General features: G+C 50.0%; 1 protein-coding gene across 1 annotated transcript in view; it reads left to right on the top strand.

The window, feature by feature from the left end:
• The first annotated feature begins 705 nt into the window (after positions 1-705).
• SLC13A4 (solute carrier family 13 member 4) overlaps positions 706-22528 on the top strand; it is a 40415-nt gene continuing 18592 nt past the window's right edge. Inside the window, exons 1-5 of the mRNA XM_021692923.1 lie at positions 706-824; positions 6205-6333; positions 19305-19441; positions 21417-21589; positions 22011-22065. Of these exons, the coding sequence (XP_021548598.1) occupies positions 726-824; positions 6205-6333; positions 19305-19441; positions 21417-21589; positions 22011-22065 (593 nt within the window). The 5' untranslated portion in view covers positions 706-725. The remainder of the gene's footprint in view (positions 825-6204; positions 6334-19304; positions 19442-21416; positions 21590-22010; positions 22066-22528) is intronic.

Genomic DNA, 22528 nt, shown 5'->3' with positions numbered 1-22528 from the left:
GTCCGGTGACAGCAAGGAAAGTCTTGGGGATTTTTTTTCTTTTTTTTTTCCTGCTTTGGAGGCCCAGGTTCAAGGCAAATTATAAGTGGGAAACCAACTTGAAGGAAAGAAATTTGAACCGAGTTCAGGTGCCAGGTCCTGGGAGAGAAGACCAGCCCTGTTTGAAGTCTGCATCCGCCGCTGACCAACTTGGGGGCCTGGGTTAAGGGAAGGGGGTCCAGCAAGCACAGGCGGAAGAGAAACGGGTACCGCCCCAGACAGGCCATCAGAGGGAGCAAAAATGATGGAGGGCACCAGCCCATGCACTTGGTGTTTTTAACTGGGTAAAGCCTTTCTATGATTTCTTCAAGGCAAACCAGCAGCAGCAGAGGTGTGCCTTTGATTGGCTGGGGGGGGCTTTCTGCGGAGCCCTAGAATGAAGTTTCTCTGCTACTAATCAAGCAAAGGGGCAACCCACTATGCCTGGGCTCAGCCTCCTCTCCCGCTCCCTTTCTGCTGGGCATAAAACGATGCTCCCCAATCCCACCTAAACCAGGAGGCAAGGAGCCCAGGCTTTTTGTGCACACGGGACCTGTCACTGCCCGCCTTTTCTGCCCCCAAGACAAGGGAGGACTCTTGGAAGCCGACAAGGGTTTCAGAAGTCTTTCTGGCCTGAGCTGAGTGTGGTGAGGAGCGAAGGCCCCTGGCGGCCGGCGGGAGGCGGGAGGGGGGCGCCGAGGGCCACCATGGGCCTGCTCAAGGGCCTCCTCGGGGCGAGAAACCTGCTGCTCGTCATCTTCGTGCCGCTCCTGCTGCTGCCCCTGCCCGTGCTCCACCCCAGCAGCGTGAGTACCGCGCGTCCCCTCGGGTCCCTACGGGCCGGCCGTCGGGGGTGCGAGGGCAGGTAGGGCAGCGGGGGCAGGGGGGCCGAGGGATGGGGTGCTTCACTCCCGGGCTCAAGGCATGGACAGCGCTTTCTGGGGGAGGCTCGAATGCTTTCTTCCCCCGGCGCTGCCACTTTCGTCCCTCCGCCCCCTCCCCGGGGCCCCGACCGACTGCGTGGCCCCCAGCCAGTGGTGAGGTTGGCAGGGCGGCTGAATCGGCTGAGGGGTGCTACCCGGTCATCTGGCCGCCGGAACGGCGTGGGGGCCACGCGCTGTGCCCCCGAGGAGAGGGACACGCTGCTGGGCCGGCATTTGTCCTGGGCTCAACTGGGTCACCATGTGACCGGCTCTCTGTGAGAGAGCTGGAGAGCAGGGAGGCTTCCCACTAAGGACACCGGGGGTTGGGAGGGATGCGGGAGGGAGGGGATTACCCTGCAGGACTGGGGGGTCGCGGGCAGGGGCGTGGGGGTCAGGAGTTCCACGGGGGCTCCTCTGCACCCACCAGGGTCTGTGGTCCTGATAACCACGCTTTGAAATGCAATCGCTGAAGTCCCTCTGAACTTGACGTTGAAAGCAGAGCTTGGCATCTTGCCCCAGTCCCATGCATATGGCCCTTTGATCATTTGTATCCTCTGTGTTTTCTTCTCTGTGCTCTTGAAGGAGAGACTTTCAACCACGCGATAAAAAATAAATAAGAGCCCCCAACTCTAGACCATGACCCAATTTTTGACCGGTTTGCACAAGCAGAGATGCCAAAGCTTTGGCTCTGCCTTCTGCCGGCTTCTCAGACCTTCAGGGCCTCCCTTCCCTTCCTGTCTCCCTCCCCCTCCCCTCCTCCTCCTCCTCCCCCTCCCCCTCCTCCTCTCCTCTTCCTCCCCCTCCTCCCCTCCTCCTCTTCCCCCTCTTCCCTCCTCCTCCTCCCCCTCCTCTCAGAGGCTTTACCCCTTGTCCTGCAGGCACTACCCTTGAGACTTTAGGAAAAATAAGCTAAGAGAGGTTAATCATGTTTGTGGGAGGGGAAGAGATTTTCCAGGCAGCTCTCCGAGTAACTTGGTAACCAACATTGAGTTATAAAGTTAAATAGAGGGGATTAGAATGGCTCGTCTTAAAAAACAAACTGGCTTAAATCTTTACTAGAATAAATACCCCAGAGTGATTAACAGCAGGCTGGGATTAGCTGACGGTGATTGTTGCTGACAGTTTTCCTGGGCTCACGCTAGTCAGTTCTCTGCCCTGTCCAAATGGGCTGTTTGTTTTTTCTTTCTTTCTTTTTTCAAAGTTTGTTGTTGTTGTTTTTCCTCAATGTCTGATGCACTTAAGGGACTGTTCACCAAAGACACAGGGCCCTCCTCTTCGTGGCGGTATCCGGCACCTCTGTGTCCCCCCAAGTCAGCCCCATCTTTGGGGACCATGACTCTAGGGTGTGGTGTTGCCTACTTTTCATTCGGGGGCCCTGGCTTTGAGCTTCTCAGTCACCAATGACTAGTAAGAAGGATCCACAAGAAGAAAAAAATAACAAGTTATTGAAGTAGGCAAAATAATCTATAAATTCAACGGAAGACAGGTGTTATTTAAAAAAGGAAGAGAAAAAAATCTTAAAAAAAAAAAAAAGAGGAGAGAAAAGGAAGACCAGGTGAGCCTCTGCTCTGTTTGGGTCTGTAAATAATCTTTGAAGAGATTTTTACAGCTGGACTTACTGAGACCAAGGGACACTGCCCTTTCTTGGCCTAGCTCCTTCTGTCAGACTAGTTTCACCTTCGAAGGGGGTTTCTCAACAGCCACACCAGTGACATTTGGGGCCAGATAATTCTTTGCTGCGGGGAGGGCTGTCCTGTGCATGGTAGGATGTTTAGCAGCATCCCTAGTCTTCACCCATTAGATGCCTGTAGCACACAGTGCCGCCCCCACCCCACTATGACAGCCCAAAATCCTTCCAGATACTACCCAATATCCCCTGGGCTGGTGGGGGGGGGGTGCAAAATCGCCCCCTTTAAGAACAAGTGCCTTTTGAGAAAGTAGACCTCCCACTACGTCAGAGCTTCCCAGTAGGCTCACATTGGTGGACACTGTGAGTCCCACAGCCTCGGGGACAGCTAGATGGAGCCCGGCATGACCAGTGCCCTCAGAGCTGGACGCAGGTGGCTTGCCACTTACCCAGGGTGCCCTACAAAGATGATTTCTCGGGGCGCCTGGGTGGCTCAGTCATTAAGCGGCTGCCTTCGGCTCAGGTCATGATCCCAGGGTCCTGGGATCGAGCCCCGCATCAGGCTCCCTGCTCAGCGGGAAGCCTGCTTCTCCCTCTCCCACTCCCCCTGCTTGTGTTCCCTCTCTCGCTGTGTCTCTCTCTGTCAAATAAATAAATAAAATTAAAAAAAAAAAAAAGATTTCTCTGTGGGTCACCGTGTCAACGACAGCTCTGCCCTTCTTCTACGATGACATAAAATCACCTTGAGGTCACCAGCGCCCACAGTAAGCACAAACCAACACAGAGAACGTCTCTCACCCATTCTTACTCCCGCGCATCAGACTTTTAGATTCTGATATTTAATCCCTAAGATTCCTAAACGGACCTGGTTGCTCTGGGCTGGAGCTGAGGGAAGGGCACCTGGCCAGGAGTTCTGGGCCTGCCATTCTGACGGTTCTTCGAAGACATAAGCCATAGCTACATTCTAGGAAGGATTAGAATGACCTTCCCCTTCTCCCTGCCAGGGACCCAGACTTGGTCTCCTATGTTACAGAAGAGAAGGGTGCAAGAGGGGCTTGTCCATAACTGAGCCCTGCCTCAGTGTCCCTGGCAGGACAAAGGTTATTTCAGAAAGGCCTCACAGTCATTTATGACAGCAAATAAACAGACCTCAAGCCCCTTCTAGTGAAGTTCGAATGGGACATCATTGAGGTGATCGGACAGCACGGGAAAGGAACAGATTTACACACCAGTTGGTAGCAGAGTCAGGAAATATCCTATATGAGGAATGCCACTTTTGAGCTCCCTCCTTTATTTGTAAACAGAAGCCAAAAAGAACTGAAAATACTATCCTTTAAAGGCACTGCCTGAATACTCATCGGCCCCTACACACCTGCTGACTAGTGGCAGTGATAAGGAGTCAAGAGTTTCCAGAATATTCTCTCCAATAGGTAGAGAAGAGAAACCCGATAGCCAGCAGAGGAACCCAATTCAGTTCAACCAATGTTAACTGCCAGACACTGACCAGATGTGGGACCCCAGGATTCCTGTGATCAACCCTCACAAAGATTTTTGAGGATTATCTAAATATAAGCTTATCCATTGAATTTTGAGAAGGTTCAGAAGGAGCAAAAGGAAGTTTATGTAAATTCCATGCATGAACTGGGTGAGAAATATGGAAAGGGCCTCTGGAGGTGGTCTCTTGGCCATTCTTATGCTCTAAGGAAAGTCCAGGTAAAAATGATGATGGTGGTTTATCCTGTTCTTAATGCTGCATGAAGGTGGCTTGCTGACTTCCCCCAAGCCAACCTATTCTAATTCATAACAAGAGTTACAGTCAAAAAGTGTACCTTGGCTTACCGAAATCCTCCTAATTCAAACTAAGATGGTGCCTGGGAGAAAGTTTTTTCTCCATCTTTCTCTCTCTCATTCTTTCTCTTGGTCTGTCGCCCCTTCCCCTCTCCCTTAACTTGTGGCCCCTTCCCCCCATCTTAATTTGTGGCCCTGTAATGACAAGAAAGACTAAAGCTTCTCAGGAAGGAATAAGGGCTCTCAGGGAGGGACAGATATGCTGTCTCCTTTATCTTCAGCTGGAGTTAAGACCTGCCATTCTGTTTCCCAGGGAAGAGATAGGAATAAGTGAGTTCAAGGGGGCTCAAGGCTTTGAACTTCTTTAAGTCGTTTTATTTCTGCAACGAAGGGGGTTATTTCTCTAAATTGCATTATTTTCCAATAGACCCTTTTTTCTCCCCTCTACTGATTCTGTTGTCTTATCAGCAACTTCCAAAAGTTTTAACTTCTCTCTCATCTTTTGGCCCCAGAGGAAATCTCAGTGGGAGCTAGAGTCAACAATCTTTGGGCCCTGTTCCCATTTCTCAAACCCCAAGGCAATAATCCATGCATATCAGGAGGGAGCAAGGTCCCATCCAGCCGGGCTGGGTTAATCACTCCTGACGCCCCTCACTGATCATGGCGACCTTTTGTAACTTTTGTGCAAGAGTTTGAGTACGCCTGTTCTGAACCCAAGGGAGAGATAAACAGAACAAGATTTGTCAGGCTCCTTGATCACCAGCCAGCCTCAGGGCAGGTCAGACCTGAGCCCAGATGGTTTAGAACTATGTATAAATTGAGGAAACCAGAGCCAGCTTGGACCTTCTCTACAGTGGCCCTCCAAGTCCATTGTTAAGGTCCTTGGACAGCGACCCCTCCCGAGAGTAAGCCAGTGAACTTTCTCCACACCATTGATCCAGCGTGACTCTGAGCAACCAGCATTACTAGAGGCTGAGGTTAAGGAGGGCTGGTTGTTGATAACAGTGTTGTGCTTTTTTATTCTATGCACCCCAAGGCTGTACAGCCAGCAAAGTGAGGGCGTTGGGGAAAACTCCAGGCCTTCCCTTGCAAGTAGATAGCACTTTTTATTCTCTTTATCAAAGGGATGTTTCCATGTGCATCAGGCAGGGGGAATGAAGTCCCAGAGCAGTGAGAACCAGACACTGGTAAGGACAGGGGTTCTCAACCAGGGACAAATTTCCCCCCAAGGGACATTTAGCAAAGTCTAAAGACATTTGTGGTTGTCACAATTGGGAGGTGCTATGACATCTAGTGGGTAGAGGCCAGGGATGCTGCTAAACCTCCTAATGCACAGGACAGCCCCCCACAGCATGGAATTATCCAGCCCCAAAATGGGCCAGTCTCAGAGCTCACACGTGAATCGGTTACACAAACAGATCCCAACTTGCAACTACCCCAAGAATATCTAGTGTCCAATCAACTCGACGCCAAACTATCCTGCCGCCATGTTAAAGCTGGGAACTCCAGCTTTAGAGGCTGTGATCTTGGGTCTGAACATTGAGTTCATTTCAGTTCCCATCCTGCACAGTTTCAAGCGCCACCTAAGTCTGGTGGCCATGTGGCTGCAGACCATGTGCCACACGCCGGTCCACCCAAGAAGCAGACATTACTGCACACACCCAAGTATGGGTCCGGCCAGGCATCCACCACGTTCCCCTGCCAAGACCAGCTTTGCACCTCCCAGGGCTGTGTCCTGGGGCCCGTGTTTGAGTCTGGGCACCTGCTGCCTCCACCCCGGGTCTCACTGGGATTCTCCGCAGCAGCGGCTGTCCCTGAGACTAACCGCCCACTTTCCTCCCCTTGCAGGAGGCTGCGTGTGCTTACGTGTTGATCGTGACTGCTGTGTACTGGGTGTCTGAGGCCGTGCCTCTCGGAGCTGCAGCGCTGGTGCCTGCCTTCCTGTACCCGTTCTTCGGAGTGCTCCGATCCAGCGAGGTTAGACCATTTGTGGCCCAGCTCCCTGCTCAGGTCCCTCCTGGGCCAGTGAAGGGGGCTCAAGGTGAAGGGAGAGCCCCAAAGCACTTGAGGAAGGGGCTTTCTTCACCCTCTGGAACAACCTCTTAGCACTAAGCCTTTGCACCTGCTATTCTAGACCCTGAGTTCCTCTCCCATGACCCTCATCTCCCTCAAACTGCCTCTTTCAGGAAGCCTTACTTGACTGATCACATCCAATTGCTCCTTCAGCCTGAAACCCTCTAGGAACTGGTTGATTGGCACCTATAAGCAACCTGCTGTTGACCTTTCTCAGTCTTTTGTATATCCACTTAAACTATAAGGCAGGAATCAAAGGTAGGAATCGGGTTTCCCAGGTCTTTGGAATCTCATTATAAACCTGAGTCCATGTACAGTAGGTGCTCAATAAATGTGTGTTGACAGAGACTCATCATGTTTTCCTGAGTCCTGACAATGTTTTCATCCACTACACCTAAAAAAAAAAAAAAAAATTCTATTCCTTCTTCCCCAACTCAAGATTACTGCATATTCTTTCCTTGACCTCTGTCTACCTAGATCTTGCCCTCTCTGTCCACTCTCTCTCTCTCTATGGCATCCTTAAAAGCTCAACCAGAAATTGTCAATTATCAAGCCCAGGCTGTGGTCAGATTTCAGGGCAAACACTTAAACCAGCCACAAACGGGAAAGAAGAAAAACACAACCAGAACCCAGAAGCAAGATGAAAGATGGTCCTCATTCATTAACACCTGGTTCTGTTTAGACTGTTAAAGCACTTGGTCTCTGCTTAGAGTTTCTGATAAAGATCGAATGGTAGAGATTAAGGACAGAGGCACAGAAAAAAGACGAAAGGGAACTGATGTTTGCAGGCCTACTAGGAATCAGGCACTGTACTGGAAGTACTCTATCAGTTATGTAATACTCCTGAGATCTCCACAAGGTGGGTGTTGATATTTCCACTCTACAGATGAGGAAAGAGGCTCAGAGAGTTAAGAAACTGGCTCAAAATCACAAGGTAGGAAGTAGCAGAACTGGATTCAAACTCATATCTATTAGATTTCAAAGTCTATATTCTTGCTTTCTATTCTACCAGATGGACTCAACTAGCCAGTTTGTTTGTTTGTGTTTGGGACATTTGGGTTTTTGGTTTTCGTTGGGTTTTTTGTTGCTGTTGTTTTATTCTGTATTGTTTTTGTTTTGGGATGGGAGGGTGGGTGGCAATGAGTAGCTGTAGTAGCCTTAGTTGTTCCATAAAGGATGGGATCCCCCAAACCATCAGCAGTGCTTTTATTCTTGGAGATGGGTACAACACCAATATCCTGGAGACCCTCATAAAAGCTAGCCTGTGACCTGCATCACCAGGCAGTTGCTCCAAAGTGTCCCCTTCTTTTGTGGAAACAAGAGTAGGTAGTTTGGTCTGTGTGCCTGCCTAAAAGAACCACCAACCTTAAACACGACTTTTCTTAAGAAAAGCATTTAAACTTATTCTGCACATTTCTGTTTTTATTTTTTTAAAGACTTTATTTATTTATTTGACAGAGAGAGAGAGAGGGAACACAAGCAGGGGGAGTGGGGGAGGGAGAAGCAGGCTTCCCGCAGAGCAGAGAGCTCAATGCAGGGCTCAATCCCAGGACCCTGGGACCATGACCTGAGCCGAAAGCAGGAGCTTAGTGACTGAGCCGCCCAGGCGCCTCTGCACGTTTCTCTTTAAAAGTGAGAAACCAGGGGCGCCTGGGTGGCTCAGTTGGTTGAGCGACTGCCTTCAGCTCAGGTCATGATCCTGGAGTCCCAGGATTGAGTCCCGCATCGGGCTCCCTGCTCGGCAGGGAGTCTGCTTCTCCCTCTGACCTTCCTCGCTCTCTGTCTCTCATTCTCTCTGTCTCAAATAAATAAATAAAATCTTTAAAAAAAAAAAAAAAAAAAAGTGAGAAACCAGAAGCCCACGAGTCAGGGGGTGAAAATAGAGGGCAGAGAAAAAAAAAATGACATCATAGAAAGAATTGAATCTTAACTAACATTTAACGTGAGCTAACTATTAATTAAAAGATTTCTATCTTTGTGTTTCACTTTGGGGCAGCCCCAAAGCCGACAGTACGCCTTAGCCTTGAAGGAGATGATGTCCCTATTTCTCCAAGGGCTGCCTGCAGCAGGAATCCCCCAGAGGGGTGGCCCAATCAGCGCCTCTGCATGGTAGAGATGTTGCTAGGCAACCATTCATCCAAGGGCCCGCCCCTCTGCACAGCCAGGCAGGCCAGACCTAGAAGGCATCTACTGAGTCAGTGGTTTGTGGGGGTAACATGACTTTGTGAGGGGAACAGGAAGACTGTCCGGTGAAGGATTAGGCATTGTTATTGCTGGGGCTGGAGATGGAAAGCACTGGAAGAGCCAGAGGGCACGTCTTATCATTTGAAGTGAAAACTCCTGCGCCATCTGCCTGATAAAGTAGCAGTGCCTGGCAATGATATTTAACAGCTGGGCTATAGGAAGCAGCTTCAGCCAAAGATAGTCTGTTGAGTGGCTTTTTAAACTCAGAGTAGAGGAAAATGCCGATAAGTAGAGGACATGGCTTATGCCCCTTTGTGAGCCACTCAACTTTGCAGATGGAGACCTAGTCCACCACCACTAGCCACACCCCTCCACCAGCATGTGCCCGGGCTCCCCAAGAAAAGGCGGGCTGGGGGTCTGCAGAAGCCCCCTTCGCAGACAAATCATCTACTTGTCACTCCCCAAACCCACCTTGTGCTTGCCTAGCGTTCCCTTGACTCAAAGTTCTCTCCAATTCCCTCCACCTTTAAAATCCTGTCCAAGGGCACCTGAGTGGCTCAGTCCGTTGAGCGGCTGCTTTCGGCTCAGGTCATGATCCTGGGGTCTTGGGATCGAGCCCCATATCCAGCTCCCTGCTCAGCGGAGAGCCTGTTTCTCCCTCTCCATCTGCCTGTCACTCTGCCTACTTGTGCTCTCTCTCTCTCTGTCAAATAAATAAATAAAATCTTTAAATAAAATAAAATAAAATCCTGTCCAATTACCCTCTGCAGTGAAGCCTTTCCAAAGACCTTAGCTAAAAGTGTTGTTCCCTTCCCTTGGAACCGATCTGATGTCTTGAGCCTTTCAGTGGTACATCAGATATACCTGACAGTAACTTTCTGTGGACATGTCCTCTCTACACAAAGATTCGCAGCCCCTAGGATTTGCGGTGTCTACGGCCTGCATCCTTGTGCTGGCCCTCAGTGAAGGCTTTTTGGTTGCAGGGTTTCCGGACGGTGTGCAATAGTGTGCTCTGCACCTGAAGGAAGGCATGTGGGTAGGATCGGTGTGACTCTGGAACCGTGGCCTCTGTCCCTTGTGTTACTCATTCAACATTCAGAAAAATATTTCCTGAGTTCTGTATCTACCATGGACCACCTGGGACATTACAGGGACCCTGAAGGCGACAAAAAGGAAACACGTAATTTCTGCCCTCTTGAGACTCACAATAATGCTTCTCAGTTTCCCACTGTTGGCTTGGATGTATGCATACAAATGGTTCATTTTTATGGTGATGACTTGATGGTCAGCAGGTGTTAAGAGTTTGTTGTGTGCAAAGCTTAGACTTCCTCTCTCTGTCTTGCTGAAAAGAGATACAAAATGATAGACTCCTGACCTTGAGAAGTGTCTATTCTAAAAGAGAGAAGGCACAAACCAAATGGAAAAACACAGAAGAGCCATGCGGTAATGCCTCATTTTCTGGCACTGCCGAGGATTCACCCAATTCCCCAAGAGGGAATGTTCTAGATAAATGAAATTTACCCCACCAGGTGCCCAAATTTTATGTTGGCCACTTTTTGATTGACGTCTTTCTAGAAGGCTTTATAATTTCCCCAGCCTTTTAAACGGAATTTGTTGAATACAAATTAACTTTTTCTTTGGAGCCTTCACAATTTCCAGGGGAAAAAATTCTCAATCCAAGGAGCCAATGTGGGCTGGATGATAGCACAGTTGAGTAACTTGAGTGCTGGCCCAACAGCTGAACCTAAAGAATCTTGAGGAACATATTGGCAGTGGACTAGAGAGAGAGCCCAAGTGAAAATCTAAAAGACACATTATCAGATTTGCAGATGACTCAGAGCTAGATGGGCCAACTAATGAATGATGATAGAAACAATGCTGATAGGATGACACAAAAGCTTGGGACTGACAAAATGATGTTTTATAGGGATAAATGTTAACAGTGTGTGTGGAAAAGACCTTGGCTTTTAGTTGAGTACATATGCAGCATGAATCATCTATCAGCCCAATGTGGCTGCCAAAATTTGGAACATTTACCATATGCCAGGCACCATGGGAGGTCCTTTACATGCTCCACATCACTTAATCCTCTGTAAAGTGGTTTTTAGTTCTGTTTTTATGGAGGAGTTCAGAAATGGAAGTTCAGAGAGGTTAAGGAACTTACTATGGAGTGGAGCCAGGACTTGAACCCCGGAGTGTGTGCCCCCATTAACCATTGGCCAATATGTACTGAAGTCTGCTGAGTTACTAAATGTATGTGTCCAGAGCATTAAATTCTAGATCAGGGGCTCGTACAGTGGGGGGTAGCCAAGATGTCCAAAATCTAGAATGTGAGTCACATGGGGAAGGAAGAGAAGACTCAAGAGGGACATGATTTTTGGCTTCTGCAGCTCCACACACGAGGGTCAGGGGATCAAACCAGAACCAGAGTCCAAGCACCATAAGAGAGACCTGCTCCATGTGAGGGAAGATGCTGGAATGGGCAGCCACATGGGGTCTGGGTATTCCTGTTCGTGGGAATGCAAGCCAGGCGACCATGTCAGGGATGTTAGAGGTAGATTTCATGCCTTGGGAGAGGGGATGGACTCAAAGGGCCCTTTGACTTTGGGATTCTATGACCTTCTTGTTGGCATCCTGCCACTTCTTCCCTCTGCTGGTATACAGAGCTCAGGCCTGGATTTTAGGTTTGTTCTTTATTTTACCTCCATTGTGACTCTCACGACTATCATTGTATCTGCCTCGGGAATGGTCTATGCCCTTCTAAGGCACTGCCATAGCCAGGGACAATCATGTTAGCTAAGATTTACCGTTTCTAGGAGGGTGGGAGCGAGAGTGTTCTCTGGGGCAGTAAAAGGCATGGTTTGAATGCTGGGGCTTGGGAACAGTCTCCAGGGTGTCCAGGGTCAGGACCTACTTCCAATAGAGGTGACATCTGCTTTTCTATCTCTCCCCTGCCCAACACACACTCACACTCACACACACACTCGCACACTCACACTCACCCCCTCTGCTGTCCCCACAGCCCTGCACTGCAGGCCCCTGGCAAGTCTCCTTGACATTCTAGTTCCTGCCAGGACAGGACACGCTCCTACGATAACAAAATGGCCTCTGCAGCCCCATGACACCAAGGTTCAATGTCATGAATCTGCTTCCCTGTTGGTTTCTGATTTTCTGACCTGCCAGATTCCCGACCATCACCGAGACCGTGACTTTCTCTGTTTGTTTGAACCTGGGCGCACTTCATATACTCCTCTCTGCTCTGCCTTTCTAGGCTCTGCCCTCCACGGAGGCTGATCCCCCCCCCCCATACAGGCCTGCGGGGAGGTAGGCTGAGCCTCGGGGCCCAGCCACCTGCCTGAACCCAAGCAGCTCATCACCCACAGCCGTCCAGACGCAGCTCAGAGCTGAGCTCCACACCCAGGCTGTGAGTGGGGCCTGGACCAGGAACCTACAGATATTGCAGCCTCTTGAGGCCAAGTTACTGGGGGGGAAGAGCTACTCCCTACATATGAGCCAGCCCCTTTGCCTCTGGACTCAGAAGTCAGCCCCCTGCCTTAGTTTCCTCCACTGAGGGCAGTTCTTCAGGTCCCAGAGAAGAAACTGGGGGTGCTTTATGAGTCAGCATCTCCGGGAGCTAAGCCAACTTCCGGGCCAGGTCAGCACTCATCTGAGTCTCTCTGCTTTAGACTTCTCTGTGGTAGGGTTTGCAAAGAATGTTTTTTAGCAACAAAACCTTTTCTTTAAACCACATCTTGGGAGGCTCAATACATAAAACAGACAGAAGAAGAGGTCCTACCCAGATTGGGCGTGGAGGCCCAGAGCCCCCGGCTGCTTGGGCCCTTCCTGCAGGCCTCCTGAAATTTCAGAGGCACTGAGTGTGGTTTGCAAACGTCTGGCCTTGGGGGGGAGTAATTAGGTGATGAGGAGGGTGTTGGAGCCCGCAGAGACTTATCCAGCAGGAACAGCATTCCTTTCCCCAGGAAAAGGCGCAGAGTCAGCCGCACTGGATTTGGCTGCCTTGCTGGGGCACTGGCTGGAATGCAGTAGCCTGGACTCCAGCCCTGCCTGTGGGCCTAGCTCCGTGCTGAGGTTGGGAGCCACCCTGGGCAGCCCCTCCTGGGGTCTAGAGGATTTCCCTGCAAAATTGTCCAGATGTCCAGAAGAGCCTCAAACGAAGTCCATTGCCAGAGGCCACCACTGGTCTCCTGACGGCTTGCCACGTTCCCACCATTTCTAGAGGTGCCCACAGCTGACCTGCAGAGCACTGACTGTCTGCGTTTCTGGGGTCCCCCCACCCACCGCGAGCCACCAGATGTCCGCCTCAGGACATGGTCAGATCCACCACACCTCCTGCGGTCTCTGGCTGCTGTCGCCAGGAGCGGGTAGAGTGGCAGCATGGAAAGGGTCAGGATCCAAGCTGGGAGTAGGGTAGACCTGAGTTTGAATCCAGTCCTGGCACTAACCGGTCTCGAGCAAGTTGCATAATCTCTGCAAACTGCCCTTTGCTCGCCTGAAAAAGAATCTAGAAATAGCGACCTCACGGGGAGCTGAGGATTTTCCACTAATGGTGAGTGTGCAAGCCCGTACCATACCATGGCGTCAGCGACAGGGAGGATGGGTTGGCCCATGGGCCTCCTCCACCGGGATGGCCCCAGGGAAGCCGACTCACATTCCTCCTCAGAAGAGCACTGAGCCGAGCCTGCTGTCCAGAGTTCCCTTTTCCAACGTCTAGGAATAGAGCCACAACCTTTATAAAAAATTGTTTTAGGGGCACCTGGGTGGCTCAGTCATTGGGCGTCTGCCTTCAGCTCAGGTCATGATCCCAGGGTCCTGGGATCGAGCCCTGCATTGAGCTCCCTGCTCTGTGGGAAGCCTGCTTCTCCCTCTCCCACTCCCCCTGCTTGTGTTCCTGCTCTCGCTGTCTCTCTGTCAAATAAATAGATAAAATCTTAAAAAAAAAAAAAAAATTGTTTTAAACATTTAAAACCTAACCTATCTAGAGATCAATCAATAATTCCACCTTCAAAGAAAGTAATGTTTTAAAAGCTCATCACTAATGGATGTCGTCTGCAATTCACTAACGATGAACTAGTTACTGAAGGACCACATCCGCCGGCCCTTCTGTCCTTGGGCCTCTCCATCCAGCCTGACTCAGAAAGCTCTTTCGGTGTGCTTACACTTCGCTAAGAAAACTTGGAGGAATCTTTGGTGTTCAGGCCCCACCTTGCTCCTTCTTATTTCATTTCTTTCTCTTCTTCCCTCCTTCAGTCATGCTGACCTCCCTGGCATCACTCTCAATCTCATCTTGAAGCTTTTTATCCTTTTTTTACTTCTTTAATAATATGCACATTTATTGAGCACTCCCTGTATGCCAGGCACCGTTCTAAGACTCTACCTGTGTTATCTTACTCGAGGCCACGCCGTGACGGATTAAATGAGCTGTGTATCATGACTCTCGCCACTGAAAACATTGGAATGACGGGGCCACGGGGGTTCCATGGCTTGCCCAAGAGCCTCCAGCTCATCTGCGGGGAAGCAACCCTTCAAACCCAGCTGATCTGAACTCCAGAGCTCATGCTATTGCTCTTCTCTGCCCTGCCTTTCCACGCGGCCTCCTTGAACGTATCTCTTCTAAAACACTGTCCCGGAACACCTCTGCTCTCCAAGCTCAGGGCTCTGGAAAACGGAGAAAAACCACAGAGCAGAAAAGCAGAAAAGGCAAACATCACAGACACCGTGGACTCTACTCATGGGAGGAGCGCTCGTTTGGAGATCCTACTCCTCTTGGCAAATAATTCTAACGAGCTTTGTTATCTAGTTTCCCAACTCAGACAATATTAGTCTCAGAAATTAGGTAGTGGGGAAAGGGATGCCCACAGCACGCAGGAGGAAGCAACGCATGTTAGAAAACAATGAAAATAACCCTCAAGAATCCTGGAACCCCGGTGTTCCCTGAGGGGTTCTGAATAACCAAGGTTTGATTGTAAAAACAAACAAACAAACAAACAAACAAACGAAAACGCAGTGGGCTGGACAACTAACACCACCATCGGATAGAATTTTAATTTATAAAAGTGGAAAGGCAGCTTTGTGGCTGGTCCCGCTCTGTGTGCAGATGGCCACAGAGCAGGTCGGCCTTTGTGTGGACCACTGAGCGATAGGAAGAGCTGCCAAAATTCCTGGTCGTCCACAACAGCTTTACAAAAGGTAGGGTCACATACTCTTTTTTTTTTTTAATTTAGATGCCTAAATGAAGCCCAGAGAGGTTGAGTAACTTGCCCAGGGTCACACAGCTGAGTCCCGGCGGACTCCGGAGCCCTCACTCTTCCCCACTTGGCTGTGCTGCCTCTTAATCACAAACTACAGCCAGGCTGCCTGGCCCAAGCGCAGGACACCGCTTACAAGGGGGCAGGGAGGCCACGCGAATAGACCTAAGCCCACCCAACACCAAGTATGAAAACAGCCCAGAGCCAGTCTCCCGCTCAAGTCGGGCCTGAGGCTTCCAATCGGCCAGTGTCAGGCCTGTGATTATGACTGAAGACAGAAATGTGTGCCTCCTCATGCTGTCACCGAGACCAAGAAGACTCCCCTAGAGCTGAATTAGACGCATGGCTTCCAGTTGGCCCACCCTGAGTGACATGCGCAGTAGCTTTGGATTCAGGTGCACCCGGATGGATAGCCCGCCCCCGCCCGTCGCGCTATGACCTTAAAGACTTCCTTAACCCCCCTGAGTCCGTTTCCTCACCTGCAAAGTGAGGGGCTAACAGTACCTGCCTCCTAGACTGTTGATGAGAAAGTGAATGCGAAATGCAAAACTCCCGTGGTGGAGAGGGCCCTCTCTGCAGGTGGGTTCCTTTCTCCTTGCCTTTGAAAGGAATCCCGAGAAAGCAGCCCCACCTGCCCTCCAGGCTCTGGGCTCTTAAAAGGCCATCACAAACTGGCATTCCGATATGTGCCAAAGAGGCAGAAAATGAAAATGTTTGCAGCCGGTCCCCGGGAAAGTAACCACGATAGCACTGACCTTTTTAAAGCCTTTGCAGGGGCCTCGAGTCAGGGGGCCAGTGGCGGGACGGGTACTGCGTCTCATGACTTCTGTCGGTTTCCCTTCTCCGTAGACGGAGGAAAAGAAAACACCGATTCCGCCACAGAGCTGCCTCCTAGACTTCTGGGAAGGTTAGGGTGCAGTGAGACACGTCCTGCACCACCACCCCTGCGCCCCCTCCCCCCCACCCAGCCGTAGCCCTCAGGTATCCCCGCGGTGCCCCCACCTCCCACTAGGGGGCAGCATCTTCACCCATGCGCACCGGGCCCAGAGGCCTACCCGCCCCTCCCAGAGGGGACTCTGCCCTAGAGTCACCAGCCCAGCAGAGCAGGGAGCCTTCTCTACCCTCAGGAAGCTTTAGTGACAGTGCCAACTGACGACTGGGTTTGGGGACAAGAACTAGATTAAGCAGAAGCAGGGGGCTCCTCCAGGAAATGGTCACAGAGAGGGCAGGTGACCCTTCTCTTGCTACGCAAACCTCATCAACCAAACACAAGGACAGGGCGCCTGGGTGGCTCAGTTGGTTAAGCGACTGCCTTCAGCTCAGGTCATGATCCTGGAGTCCCGGGATCGAGTCCCACATCGGGCTCCCTGCTCAGCGGGGGTCTGCTTCTCCCTCTGACCCTCTTCCCTCTCTTGCTATCTGTCTCTCATTCTCTCTCTCTCAAATAAATAAATAAAATCTTAAAAAAAAAAAAAAAAAAAAAAAAACAAACACAAGGACATCTCTGTGGGACGAAAGAGAGAAGAGAGAAATGGAGCACGCTGCTTTATTTTGGCTTTTTCGTTGTCAAAGTGTTGGCAGTGTTTAAAAATCACATACTACTGAAAAACTCATAATGCAAAACCAGCAGCTGCCTTCGGCACCCCTCCTCCTCTGCGCCCCCACCAAGTCCCGCCTCCGCCCCACCCGCATCCAGGGTCAGTAACTTTCATCTCTGTTAACTGATTCTACTGGAATTAAGCACCATATGGTATTCTCTTTTTTTTTAAGATTTTATTTATTTATTTGAGAGAGAGAATGAGAGACAGAGCATGAGAGGGAGGAGGGTGGGAGGGAGAAGCAGACTCCCCACTGAGCAGGGAGCCCGATGCGGGACTCGATCCCGGGACTCCAGGATCATGACCTGAGCCGAAAGCAGTCGCTTAACCAACTGAGCCACCCAGGCACCCATGGTATTTTTATTTGATATTTGTTTTAAGATTTTTTTTTTAAAGATTTTATTTATTTATTTGACAGAGAGAGAGACACAGTCAGAGAGGGAACACAAGCAGGGGGAGTGGGGGAGGGAGAAGCAGGCTCCCCACCGAGTAGGGAGCCCGGTGTGGGGCTCGATCCCAGGACCCCGGGACCATGACCTGAGCCGAAGGCAGACGCTTAACATCTGAGACACCCAGGTGCCCCTAAGATTTTATTTTTAATCTTTATACCCAATGTGGGGCCGAGACTCACAACCCCAAGACCAAGAGTCGCATGCTCTACCTACTGAGCCAGCCAGGTGCCCCTCTTATTTGATATTCTTATATTAATTCTTGAGTCATCACTTGTAGACATTGTCAGTTGATTTCCAATGACAGCAGATGAGGATTTTGTCCTCTTAAACCCGCCCCCTTTTCCTGCCTCCAGTCCTCCCAGTATTATAGGTACACCACGGTTTTGGTTAATTCAATAATCAAAGTTTAACAGTATGATTATGTAAATTTTGTTTCTTTCCAACACCACATATTTTACTGTATTTACGTTTCCTGCAGTTTTCATTTTTCCTGCAATTTTCATTTTTCCTGCAATGAGAAATGTTCTTGTTTTCCCACTTTAAAGAGGGTTTCTCAGTTAGAAATTAAACTTCTCTGTATCTCTTCCTCTCAATTTCTGTCATGGTTCCCTTGTTGGGAACAATTCTGTATGTGATAAATATTTATTGAGCATCTACTTTTGCATCTTGGTGCTAGGGGTTAAGAGATTTACAAAGAAACATGATCCTTGGCCTTTTTGCAGCCTGAAATTCAGTCGAGAGATGAGAGAGGTACACAGAAAAAGACAGAGAGCATGAAGCGAAAATTCGAGCATCGTCCTGCCTGCTCTGCGATGGGTGGAATTAATGGTGTCCACGCTCCACTCTGGAGTCAGAGGCCAGAGTCACAGGGAAAATTTTCTTCTCTCACAAGGAAGGCCTGAACTGGGCTTTGAAATCCGATTGTAAACAGAGAAGAGAACGTTCCAAGTGAGGAAATCAGTGAAGGGTTGACCTGTGGACCACAGACACATGAAGCATCTTAACAGGCCCCAGTCTTAATTTCCTCGTCATTAAGGGGCAGGGAGAAGTTAATTACTGGTATTTGGTTGTGGAGGAGAAAAACCCCTCTTCTTAGGAAACGGACACTGAAGTATTTAGGGGAAAAGGCTAACACGTACATGTCTTACCCTCAAATGGCTCAGGGGAAAAAAAATGTAGACAATGTATGGGCATTCCTTATGTAATTATCACTTTGGAACTCTTTGCAACTTTGGAATTATTTGGAGTTTTTTAATTTTTAAAAATTTTTAAAGATTTAAGGCAAGCTATAAAGATACCCTGGAGAACTCTAACCTGAGGAAATAATCACATTTATATAAGGTGAATGATCTAAGCAGATTCTTTGTTCCATTTGTAGTTTAAAAAAAAAAGGAATTAACCTAAATATGCAATAAAAGGAAAATGGCCAAATTCTGTGGCACATTATGCTTCTATCAACATGATTTTTTTCCAACAAATTTAAGTCAAATAAGAAAATGACCGGGGTATGATGTAAGTGGGGAGGGGAGCAGAATATAAAACAGCATAGTATGTAAATCCAATTATGTATCTATATAGACATAAATTGGAAATATATAGAAGTAATAACAGTAGCAGGATTAAGGGTAATTTCACCTTAAATTTTTCTGTATCTTGACGTTTTCCATAATGAGCATGCATTAATTTTCTAATTTTAAAAATTAACATAATTTTCTAAAAAGCTAAAAAAAAAAAAATGAGATTTGGGGATAAGCCCAGAGTTATTTTATGCTTTTTTAAAAAAATTTATTCATTTGAGAGAGAGAGAGCCCAAGCTGGGGGGAGAGGCAGAGGGAGAGGGAGAAGCAGACTCCCCCACTGAGCGGGGAGCCTGCCACCCAGGCCGATCCCAGGACCCTGAGATCATGACCTGAGCCGAAGGCAGAGGCTTAACCAACTAAGCCACCCAGGCGCCCCCAGAGTTATTTTAATAATTTTTAAGGATTAAGATAAAATTATATATTTATTCTTTGAAATGATATCGTAATTAAAAACAGGGTGCTTTAATATTTTTATATATCAATCAATCAATCAATCAATTTTTTTAAGCATGAAGAAGAATATCTACCTTATTGGGTTACTGGCCAGATTAAATGAAATCATCTCTGTAAAGTGCTTAGATCAGTGCCTGCCCAAGGTAGTAGGAACGTATATATATATATTATATATGTGCGTGTGTGTATTATATCTATAAATACACAATGTCAAGCAGTCGGCTAGGTCAACAGCCCGCACCTCCCCGCTTCCCGCTCGCCAGGGCCCGTTGAGCACGCGTTGTGCGGGGCGCATGCGCTGGGCCGCGGCGGGGGAGGGGCTGACCCGCTGCCTTCCCGCAGGTGGCCGCCGAGTACTTCAAGAACACCACGCTGCTGCTGGTGGGCGTCATCTGCGTGGCGGCTGCCGTGGAGAAGTGGAACCTGCATAAGCGCATTGCTCTGCGCATGGTCATGATGGCCGGAGCCAAGCCGGGCATGTAAGTAGCCCTTGAGGTGCCCAGCCACCGTGCGGCCCCCAGCTGCCAGGGGCCACCTGGACAGGGGTCCTGGGCCCCCACGTGAACGTCCAGGTCGGGGTGTTTTTCTACTAATGGGGATGGAACGACATCAGGCCTGCTGGGCTCCCACAGCTCCCTCCGGCGAGAGGGCCCTCCATCGTGGAAGAGAGATGTGCGTGTGTGACGTTGGTGTCCTTTATTTTCACAGTCTCAGTAATTTATCGGAGCCACATAGACTTCGCGGGCAGCAGGTTACAAAATACAAGGGGTCCATTGAGTAAAACGAGAAGGACCAACGTAAATTGTTTCTCAACCTTTTTTCCAGCGTAACAGGGAACGGGCTGGACAGGGAAATGGGTGTCTTCTCCTTTGCCATTTAAGGAGACGTGGAGGTTTCCTCCCATCCACCCTGAGTTTTTGTTGTCCCTGGTTCAGACTGCAGCTCAGACAAGTGGCCCCTGACCTGGTGTCGGAGATGCCCTCCAGGCCCTCAGCCGCATCCTGGTCTCTGTCTGCTGGGGGGAGGGCCAGGGCAGACATTCCCAACCTTGGGGAATGTGCAGGAAAGTCGGGAATGAGTTTTGTGTTAACCTCACCTCTGCTGCATCGAATAACCCTACCCTTCTCTTTCCTTCGGAATATTTACCTCCTATTTACAGCTTTCTCGTGACATTTTATGTAAGCGGCCCTGACTCCTTTGAGAGTCCAATGGCTTATAAATAAATAATATGGTATCAGTTTTCAACATTAGTCATTTAGATGAATACACAGCTTAGGCCTCAAAGGAGATTCCCGTCTCCCATTTAACTATAGCTTAATTCGGTGTCATTTGCCCCCTCACTAATAGCCTTGTACCCCACACTCAGCCTCCTAGGCACACAATGGCATCTACACATCACGCTGAGACTCCGCAGCTCTTTAAAACCTCTGTGTATTCAACTCAAACTCAAGAATGCTGCTCCCATTGCATTTCCACTCTTCTTCATTTACCTCCTCCCCGAGCATGTTTCCACCGCCTGCGGGGCTCTCTGTCTGCTGTTGGTGGGGGTCCCGGGCAGGCAAACTCCTGTGGCTCTCAGCCTAAACAGAAAAACTCCACCAGGACTTCGGCCTGCCCAACCTAATCCACACGACAGGTGTCCCCACATTGCGCGACATCAGGGATCCCACGTCAAGTAAGAAACATGGGTGGTCTTTATGCTGGCTTTGTCTTACGGAAGCGAGAACCACGTCTGTTCCAACACGCATTGTATGTCTCCAAAGTCAAAGAGAAATAACTTGAGGGTTATTTTTGTGAGTGCTTTCCTCCGGGGGCTGACTTTTCAAGATACCAGCTGAAGAAGTGCGCGCAGTGACATGGGGCACTTGTGTGGCCGGGTGGGGCGGGGGGAGCTATCCTTTCAGCAAGTGGGCAGCTGGGCAAGTGGTGGGCAGAACCGTGAACTCCATACGTTAGTCTCTGGTCACTAGTAACTACGGTGACGTAGCTGCAGAGCAAAGACTGTAATGGTCCCCGAAGAACTGCTGTTTGCAGGGCAGAAAAAAGAATTCCTTTATGCACCAGAAGCACACCTCATTACCACCTCGGCTGCAGAGCCGAGCAATGAGTAAAAGTCCAGGCCCGGCGACCCTACTACCAAAGCTCGTCTTTGCTTAAGGAAGGGCTTTTTGCTCACTGAGGCCATCAGCCCAGGAAGTGTGATTTATTCATTCAACAAAAATGAATTTAGTGTTTACTCGGTGCCAAGCCCTGGGAGTACAGAGCTGAATGCATGACATAAAACCCTGACCTTCTGGATACATGCCAGCGCCTCCCCCTCCCCCCCGGCCCCTTCTCTAGGCCAGCTCCGTCGGGTTCATAGGAGGCCCCAAAGGAGCCCCGCGAGGGCAGCGGGGGGCCACCCTGGGGAGTGGCCATGCTGTGGACACCGCACCCGCCCGCCCTGCCTTCCAGGCTCCTGCTCTGCTTCATGTGCTGCACCACGCTGCTCTCCATGTGGCTCTCCAACACGTCCACCACCGCCATGGTGATGCCCATCGTGGAGGCCGTGCTGCAGGAGCTGGTCAGTGCCGAGGACGAGCAGCTCGTGGCTGGCAACTCCAGCGCCGAAGAGGCCGAGCCCATCAGTACTGTTTGCTGGAGTTCACCTCCCCTTCGCCCCTGGACCCTCCTCTTGGGACACCGCCCAGCTCAGGGCCGCCCCCAGAGCCCTCACCTGTGCCGCTCCCCTCCCCTCAATCCCAGGCCAGCCCTTGGAACCTGAAGCTCCCTTGGGACCCCACGTTCCTGGCTCTTCCTTCCTCCCCTGCTCACAGCAGCCACCTCTGCTCCTTTCCCCCAAACACTCGAGGGTTCTGGCAACACCCTGGGCCTGCCTGTGTCCGCAAGCCCCGCCATGCTTTCAGAGTAGAGGGAAGGGCAGTGGTCACGCCTGCCTCCAGCAGGATCTGCCCTCGTTTTCCCCGTTCAGCCCCAGCCCTGAGCCCCTGCCCTGCACGGTCAGCTCCAGCCTCCACATCTCATGTCTGCTTTCCTTTGCTCCTGTAGGTCTTGATGTAAACAACAGCCAACCCTCTCTGGAACTCATCTTTGTCAATGAAGAGTGAGTATGACTGACCTCCTCCCAGACGGAGCCTTGTCAGGTCTATTCCAGAGGTCAGGAAAGTGGGTACCTGAACAGCTCTTTTAGATGTATGGGCCCGGCTCACGTCCTGCCGCACCACCACCTCCCTCTGCCCTAATTTCCTCTCCGTACCTGGGAACCACCTGCCAAGAGCCTGAGGGCAACTCCCTCAACCACAGGGAGTGGCAGCCATGAGGGAAGAGACAGAAAGACTGACTGAATCTGATTGTCCACACATCTACCAAGTAGAACTGAAGTAGAAGAATACTACATTTAGTTAATGGAAAAACATAATAAATGTCACTGGAGATTCTCAGAGAATCACAGAGTATCTTCTAGATACTAGATATGGTCTTACTAGATTTGGCCTTGTCAGATATGACAAGGAAGGATGAGGTGATAGGCAGTGGATTCGAGGACAGTTGATGAGAGAGTCGCATGA

Source organism: Neomonachus schauinslandi, chromosome 12 (genome assembly GCF_002201575.2).
Source record: "Neomonachus schauinslandi chromosome 12, ASM220157v2, whole genome shotgun sequence".
Taxonomy (NCBI): domain Eukaryota; kingdom Metazoa; phylum Chordata; class Mammalia; order Carnivora; family Phocidae; genus Neomonachus; species Neomonachus schauinslandi.
This window is presented reverse-complemented; position numbering and strand designations above follow the sequence as displayed.